General features: G+C 38.4%; 1 protein-coding gene across 3 annotated transcripts; it reads right to left on the bottom strand.

Moving 5' to 3' along the window:
* Window positions 1-742: 742 nt before the first annotated feature.
* Window positions 743-7,442, bottom strand: LOC120133245 (sm-like protein LSM1B). 3 transcript variants are annotated; one of them, XM_039149877.1, is made up of 5 exons: window positions 7,103-7,441; window positions 6,413-6,481; window positions 6,213-6,328; window positions 6,053-6,115; window positions 743-983 (listed from the first exon to the last, which is right to left on the bottom strand). In XM_039149877.1, the coding sequence occupies exons 1-5, from the start codon at window positions 7,161-7,163 to the stop codon at window positions 906-908; spliced, it is 387 nt and encodes a 128-aa protein (XP_039005808.1). In that variant the 5' UTR covers window positions 7,164-7,441; the 3' UTR covers window positions 743-905. The 3 variants fall into 3 exon arrangements, with proteins under 3 accessions (XP_039005808.1, XP_039005807.1, XP_039005809.1); XM_039149876.1 differs by having other exon boundaries at window positions 6,213-6,481; window positions 7,103-7,442; XM_039149878.1 differs by lacking the exon at window positions 6,413-6,481.
* Window positions 7,443-9,091: the final 1,649 nt, after the last annotated feature.

The following is a 9,091-nucleotide window of genomic DNA, read 5'->3' as shown; positions in this document are numbered from 1 at the left end:
AAAAAAAAAACTAAAAAGAATAAAAAAGATCAACGGCTGGACAGAGACCAACGCCGCCGCCAATAGTGTCGAGAATAGTTTCCTTCCATTTCAAAGATCATTGATTTAACGTCATCCCAAACACCTAAATATCTAACCCTATGTTTTTCCAACAATGAACGATGCTGGTAGATTTAACGTCAGGCATTGGAAATTAGGGAGAGGGAGGATGGGGTGGGAGGAATTTTTTTTATTTTTTTAAATATATTTTTTGAAATACAATAATTTATTTTTAATTTTTTTAAAAATAAAAATTTTGAAATTATCAAAATACGACACATGTCACTTAATGTGATTTTTAACAATATTTACCATAAGATACTTAAAATGATAACGTTGTAAAGTTGAAATGGAAAAAATGATATAATTTAAACATTTACTTTTATATTTAAAAAATTACTGAATTTCCATGGTGACGGTTAAAAAAGAAATTACGATGACAAGGTGAGGACCACCATTGGAGCAAGTAGAGTAATTTCTTGATTTACTTAACAGGATGATCATCTCATTACATGCTTCTGAATATTCTCTCTTTTTGTTAAATATTATTCCAACATTTCAAACCAAAGCCTCCGTATGAGGATGGAGCTAATTCAACATGTCAGATGTATTGTTCAAAACACTTATATGAGAGAAAATAACTTCGGAGAATACCCATAAGTGAAAATATCCAACTAGTGTCCAAAACTAATTTAAGGCACCAGCAAATGGAGGCTAAGCCTTGTCAGATGCATTGTTCACAAATGTTACAATAACTGGATGCTGAGAGGGAGATGGAGGATCTTCTAGCCTACACAACACATCTACTACACCAACCTCCTCCATAAAACTTGTGGATACCTAAAACAGGTTGCAGGGAATATGCGTTAGTCCAAATCAAGAAACTCCATTCTTTTCCTCATTGTACCTTTGAGATCTGTTGCCTCGCTTTCTGCTTTCTGTGCCTGCACAAGTTTCAGTGCTTTTTATTGATGAAACTCAAAATCCAACTATAAATACTTCAAAACATATATTTATATATAAAGATATATTCTTGCCAAAAACAGAGTTTCCATCAATAAAGAATAACAAGCTGGGAGAAAATATAGACCAATAAGATATTTTAATTAATTGTGTTTGAACATTTTGAACATTTAGTTCAACTGATAGTGATGCGTAAAAATGCACTAGAAATCTGTGTATATATAAAATATCACATCTGGAGAATTATGAAAATGCAGCTGTTGATAAATAACTCCCACCGTAGGAACCATGCCAATCCAACCCAAGAAACTGTGTTGAGAGGAGGTCCGATACAACCAATTTCTTATAAACTTCAATTCTTCTAAGGGCCAAACTAATTAACAAGAAAGTGTTCTGGAATAAGAGAAATAGATTGAGGTTCGAGAGAATTGAGAGAAGGAAACAGTCATTCATTCATTGCATGAGGAAGAAAATACCTCAAGTCAGGTCTTATTTAGTACAATGGTTGTACGGTAATTCTAATAATGCCAGGTGGCTGTCCTTTTTAACAGATTCTAACAACTCTACTTATCCCTTCCTTTTTTCTGTAGGTATTGGCCTTCTGACTCGGACTGCTCTAACTCTTCCTGGATCCACTCAGCCTGCTCCAACTCATCCGGTAAGTTAATCATATGCCCTTCACGTGCTTCAATTCCCAATTTACATTTTCCAATCCCTAACCCTTGCGCATCCATTCCCAATTTCTCCCCTCGCTCGTCCATTCCCAAATCCTCCTCTCCTTGCCGTTCTTCTTCTTCTTCTCCGACCATAACAATACCCGCCCCACGAGATGATCTCAAAATCTGAGAATTGTGCTAGAAGTACAATATAATTTACCACCGTAACTTTTTCCAATTCTAATTTCATCCACGGTATCTGATTGTGTTCCCGCTCCCTACGTTTGTCGATCCCTATAGAACCATAGAACCTTGCTGCCAGCTTTAATCCCTTTCGAAGAGCAAGTGAGGTTTGATGGTAAGACTGGAATTTCAAGTAAACTCGACCCCCGACCTTCAAATTTCTATAAATTTCCATTTTGCTTTGTCCCTTCACACCCCATGCCTTTAACCTTTGATTCATGTTTTCCTTGGGTTTGAGAATGAAGTGAACCATAGACTGCCCATGGTTTTTCCTTCTTATAATTGAAGCTAACAACTCCCATAGTTCTTTCCTGATACTGTCAACTTTACTCAATATGCCTTCTGCAAGCAAAAAGGGAAGAACAATATCCATCGATTGGCTTGCATCTGATGCTTCAGTAAGGGACACATCACAGAGCCTTATTGTTAGTGAGGCTACAGCACGACATACTTTGTCACCAGCATTTCACACAGTTTCTTTGATGTCATCCATAGCACGAAAAGCAACCACCCATATTTTCTTCAAATACTTCCCAACCTGATCAAATTTTCGACTTTGGATAATATCTGCAAGGGCAAGGCCCAATTCCTCACGAGAACACCAAAGCCTGGATCCACATTGTATTAGAAGATCATCAAAAATAATTTCCAGATTTTTATCAATAGCCCTCTTAGGATCAACCACTAGTGCTTTCCATAAATGTGCCATAGCATCTTGCACATTTTTATCAGGATCATATTGGTAGCGAACAAGCCTTGGAATCAATACTCTTAAATGTGGTTGAAGAGCATCACCGGCTTGCTTGGCTATCTCAGAAAATTCAAAAGCAACACCTCTCTTGGAATTTAGTGAGGCTTGATAATTAGCCAAATCCATAAATTTATAAATTAAATTTTGTTGTCCCATCTCATTTGCAAGATTACAAAGCTCCTTGTAAGTGCTAAGTTTCCCTCCACTAAGGCTTTCACCAATAGTGACCTCTTGAAATACCTCCAAGTAACCAACTTGATCGCTCTTTTCCTCTTTCCAGAACCAGTCAAAGTGGTAACAAGTGCATCAACCAGGTTTTTCTTCATTGATGTGTCACCCAAAAGAAAATTTGAAGACATAGAAAGTGAACTAAAGTTGGTCTTGAGAATCACATCAGAAGTTACAGGAACACCACCCCAGAGAAATGATAGAGCTTCTCCAGCTGCAATTAAAATATCCTCAACCTTTGAACGACAAAGGCTGAAAATCAAATCAAGCGCAATTTTCATGTTAGAAGCAGAAGTTTCTTTCACACACATATGCCCGATGGAGATAACAATTTCTGGACTGCCTTAGTGTCATCACCAGAGAGTAGCTTACTTATCTTTTCATTCAAAAATTCCAGAATGCTAACACCCTGAGTTAAGGTGATGAACACATGAATCGGATAAGAAGCATCTGGACTAGTTTCCCTCAATCGTAATTGGGAATTTTGTTGCCACAAATTATAATCTTGACAGTCACCAGCACTGTAACCACGCCATTATCCATGGACAGAATATTGCATCTCAGGAGGATAGACCCGACATACATATATTGACCTGAAGTGAATTTGGAAGTCTTGCCATGACATTCAGAATATACCACCGTTTGACTGAGGAACATGCTTCAGCTTGTGCCTCATCCTATCCGTCCATTCCGAAGATGAATCAGACCATGGACCATTCCATTCAACTTCATTAGCCCAAGGGTTTCGAATTTGAATAAGCTTGTATCCATCCACCTCTCTTACCTGCAGTAACGAGTACGCATGTCCTTGTACAATGCCACTGGAAAAAACCTTCACATCAGAGCTTGATGGACTTCCATCACCAAGAAGAAATCCTTCTTGTTTAAATCGCAACAACTGAGACCATAATCTACCACTGGCAAGATCCAACTGGGCCTCGGAACTTCTCATGTCGATCTCCTCACCGGCACCTCCAGTAAGATCAACAAGTGCATCCTGAACAAGCCCGCCTTCTAGTGCCTCATAAGAACCATGCAATTTTGCATACACCTTCTCCAATATAGAAACCCATAATTCATTAGCCTTCTTGTTGGTCGCAAATGCTAGTTCGCCAGGTGATTCACATGGAATCCAGTCATCAACAACAGAGACCCACTCACCCTGTAGAGTGTTCATAACCATAGTATGCCCAAGGATCAATATGTTATGGCCAAGTTGGCGGGCTTCTTCCCACGAAATTTCCAAAATACATTTGGCAGGAAAAGTAAATGGAATCTCCACAGCTACAAAACCACTGCCCTTTCCAATTATCTTCTTGACCTCTATTAGCGCATCTTTAAGATTAATTCCCATTAGCAATAATCTAAACTTGTAAGGGTCATCATCTTCTACATGGTTCTTTATAGTCTCAATGGCATTGAAATAACCTACACTCACTATTTCATCATATTGAAAATCAAGTACCTCGCTTGTGGTTCCCGCAGAGACACTTTTGTCAGGACTTCGCCTACTCCTTTCGAATCATCAACAATCATTCGCCCGTGAAACATGAGTTCCATTTCTCCATCTTTAATACTTGATCCTCCTGTGGCACGATCAACCAACACGGATAGTTCAAATTTCTTATCCACCATATAAATTCCAAGGTTAATTGGATAGTAATTTCCTGCTACAGGTTGCTCTCTGTCTTTGTAGAGTCTGGTGACCTGGGAATCAGAATCACCACTGCTTGAACTGTACCACAGGTAGCTCTGTTGCACTGGTACATCTACCTTTGGTTTTGGCAATTTATCGAACACTTGATACCTATCATTTGTATCTTCTATTGCCATATGCAACATCTGCTCAATTCCAGGGCTGTTTTGGACTTGCTCCTTCGTCCTCCCTGTCAAAATCCCCAATATCTGCTCCATGTAGCTTTGAGTCGTTGTCATCCTAGACTCCAACGAACTGATACGTTTATCTTGTGCCTCCCACCACTTGGGAGGGTTGGTTTCCTCATTTGCTTGCAGCACTGTTTTCTTTAAGTCCTCAATCTGCTTTTTGATGGCAGAGAGATCAGTAGATTCTACAATGGTGTGGTTTTTCTTTTGCACATCCAGTTTGCAATTTGCCAGGAATTAAGGCTCCTGATACCAATTTGTTATGGAATAAGAGAAATAGATTGAGGTTCGAGAAAAAAATGAGAGAATTGAGAGAAGGAAACAGTCATTCATTCATTGCATGAGGAAGAAAATGCCTCAAGTCAGGTCTTATTTAGTTACAATGGTTGTACGGTAATTCTAATAATGCCAGGTGGCTGTCCTTTATAACATATTCTAACAACTCTACTTATCCCTTCCTTTCTTCTGCAGGTATTGGCCTTCTGACTCGGACTGCTCCAACTCTTCCTGGATCCACTCAGCCTGCTCCAACTCATCCGGTAAGTTAATCATATGCCCTTCACGTGCTTCAATTCCCAATTTACATTTTCCAATCCCTAACCCTTGCGCATCCATTCCCAATTTCTCCCCTTGCTCGTCCATTCCCAATTTCTCTCCTCGCTCATCCATTCCCAAATCCTCTCCTTGCCGTTCTTCTTCTTCTCCGACCATAACAGAAAGTTAACTACATATTGACAAACATACCATCAAAAGAACCAACAGACAAGTACAGACATTTTACTTCTATCATCAGTGAAGAAGATGATTTTTCCAAACAAAAGTTTTTCCATGTATGATAGATGGTTAGAATTTCCTTAATTTGGACTTCCTTATTACAGACATCAGAATTTATGGACAGCATCATAGTAAATACCTGATTAAGCTCCCATTTGACCAATATCAGTACACAACAAAATTATTCACTGCATGACCATTATCTTCCACCATCCTCATGTTGAAGATCGATGTGAATGCTTAAAAGTTAAATGTATCTAAGAATCTGAATGTCTTGATTTCAAAGTATATTAATGTTACTCTCTAGTTTTTCTACATGGCAGCAGTTCAAAATCGTAAATAATAATAATATAATAATGCATGTTCACATAGAAATTTAAGACGGTCAGGGAAATAAGAAGATTAAGACGAACTTATGGGTATTCAGTGAACCAAAATTTTCTCAGGGAAACTCTTATATTGTTGCTAATGGACACACATAATTCATAGAAAGAAATCAAAGAATGACTCTTACCCTTCTTATTTCTGCAACAGAAACACGAGTCATATGCGGAGGAAGTTCCTCTCTCTCCAAATCCTAAAAAATTAAATGCAAATTATAGATTCCAAAATGTGATACAAATTAAAAAGGCTAATGGAAATCAATGAAATTATATAACTTAATAACGACATACCAGTTCACCAATCAAGACAACATTCTCCCCACGGATTACATATAGACCTAAAGGGATATCACAGTAAAGATCACCAACTATAACTCTTTCACAAGCACCCTCAAGAACAGCATTGGCTGAAACATATTTAAAATTGTCAGGAACAGATAAAACTGGTAGGCATGTCAGGTCCAGAAGGTTAGGTGACAAGAAAACATTACCAAATTGGTCAAATGAGCGCAATATTCCCATAAGCTTCCGACCATCTCGCAGGAGCACTAAAAGTTTCCCTGCATCATATATGGAAGAGTGAGATATCAGCAACTGGAAACACAAAATAGTCTCAAAACATATGTTTGAACCTTGACTCTAATACTACATCTAAATGCTCTAACAAAGATCTAAGCTTGGCAGCAATGACAAGTAAAATAAAGAAAAGTCATGGAGACAATATCAGAATTCAGATAGCTCCACAACAATGACTATCAATACAAAAAGTCATGCCACTGGCCAATACCTTGAAGCTTGAAAAAGTTTCAATTTTCTTCCACAACCCCAAAGACTCATCCACGTCCCACTTAACTCTAATAGAATTAAATCAAACTTTTAATTAATGGCTTCTACTAAATCTTGTGGACTATTAACTAATATACGGATCATCCAAAAAGACATCATATACAAAATCCAAATTCTCCAGTGGATTGCAGAATCATAAATAATTAAATGAAGAAGAATCCTACATGAGATTAAGCATACAAGTAGAAATTCAACAACCCATCAGCATATAAGACAGAACAACTACACTTACTAGAACAACTCAAAGCCAATGCCGAAAGAAACAATATATTTGTAGGGAAGAATAAAGGACACAATAAACTTAACAGCAAAAACAAAAGAGTGAACAGGCATACTGTCAAGATAACTGGCAAGAGAAGTAGAGAGGTAGATATCTTCAGGGCCTGCCCAAGACATTGATCACCTTTTTTCGGTCTCGCCAAACCAAAAAAAAACGCAGACAATAAACCTTTCAAATACCAATTACCCAAATATGGCATTGGCTATTGAGAATTTCCCTTTTATAATCTAACCCCGAACTCCAAAAATTTAACAATATAAAATCCCTCCAGAAAAACAAAAGCAACCCAAAGGAGTAAATATCACGAATTATCCAAAACCAAAGATTCCAATAGTCCTAGATCCAAGAAGAAGAATAAACCCTAAGTGGAAACCCTCGGAAGTTAAGGAATTGAGGTTTATTTTCTCTTCCGGTTTGAAGGGACTAAGTGGTGTTGGCGTAAAAAAAGTATTGTCGTAATCGTCTTTTGGTTGGGCCCGGAATTGGGCTTCGACTTGATAATGAATTGGGTTAAGAGTCGCTACCGATCATTTATTTTAAAACAACTGGGTTGATCGGATACCCTATTTCTTACCTGATCTGCGTTGCACCAGAGACATGTCGAGTTCGGGAGTCGATTACGGTCAAGGAATGATTAGCACCCTTGAACTGCCCTTTCGGTACCAATTAATTTATCGGTTGTCTTTGAATGCGAAAAAAAAATTAAATTAGAATTTAAATATTCGATTCGAATTGTTTACCTTTGACCGATTTAAAGGACCACTGAAAATGTTAAAGAAAATGTTAGATGATAAAAAAGATATTAAATAAATCAAAATAATAATAATAATAATAATAATAAAAGTAAATAATTAATTAAAATACTAACAAAATAAACCAAAAAGAAGATTAGTAAAAAAAAGAAAAAAAATGAAAGGTTAGATATTGTAAAAAACGTCATGAAAGTAGATATCAACTAAAATGAGCCAAAATAAATAAATAAAATAATTAATAAATAAAACACGGACTAAGATATAAACGAAGGATGAATGAGTGCCCAAAACATAAAATCAAAACTCCATTAAATGATTAAATGGCCATATTACAAAGATCGGGGACTAAAAAGGGTATTACCCCTTTAAGGCTTAAAAACGCGGGTATTATAGGCTAAAACGACGTCGTTTCACATTTGTCTTATAAACCCTATCAAGGCTTAATTTTCTCATTATCACCATTTGTTTCCTTACCTTAAAACCAGAAAAGAGAGAGGAGAGGATGAGCTCTCTCAACAGCTTCGGCTGAGCCCAGAATCCGGTGAAGCTTCACCGCCTAGGTCGCGTTAACCGGCGACGTCCGTCGTCCGTCGGTGCCTGAGGAGAAAAAGGTGTCTCCTTTCGACGCGCCTTCCACTCCCGGATACGAATCCGGGCTTCGTTTTGTCTGGAAACGCCTCAAAGTCCGTAGATCTACAATAGACTTTTTGTATCTTTTGTTTCTTTTTGCTTGGTGTTGAGTTTCCTAAATGGTTTTTTATCTCACTGTGATGGCTCGATTTGTTCTGTTTTCGCCTTGTTCTTGTGTTCTCGTTACTGTTGATACTTGGTGTTGTTGTGTTGATGGTGTTTGGTGCGATGTTGGCCTCGGTTTGTTCTCTCTGTGTACTTTAGTGTTCCTCGTGGGTTTTTTTGTTCTCCGTTTTGGTTTATTTTGCGTTCTGGTTGTGTTTCGTTTGGACTTGTGTTTGGTTATGGCTCTCGATGTACTGTGGTTCTGTGTGTGGTTGACGTTTGGTGTCGATCCCTCGCCGTGGGTTTCTGTGTTTTTTCTCTTCTCGATGCTACCCCCCTTTGCATGGCCTCACGGGGTATTTATACCCCCATCGGAGGCCTGTCGGTTCCGAAATAAGGGTGCTCGTGGCCGTTGTGGCCGGTCACCCGGGATGGGTCAGTCCCGGGGATTTCGGCCGGTCGTTGGCACTGTTGGCCGTTCATCTCCCTGGTTTTGCGGCGCCGTTGAAACTGATATCATTCAGGGTTTCCAAGCCCTAAACTTACCAGGCTGGATC

This window comes from Hibiscus syriacus, unplaced genomic scaffold (genome assembly GCF_006381635.1).
Source record: "Hibiscus syriacus cultivar Baekdansim isolate YM2019G1 unplaced genomic scaffold, ASM638163v2 tig00110578_pilon, whole genome shotgun sequence".
In the NCBI taxonomy this organism is placed as follows: domain Eukaryota; kingdom Viridiplantae; phylum Streptophyta; class Magnoliopsida; order Malvales; family Malvaceae; genus Hibiscus; species Hibiscus syriacus.
Note: the sequence above shows the minus strand (reverse complement) of the source record. Positions and strands in the feature narration are given on the sequence as shown.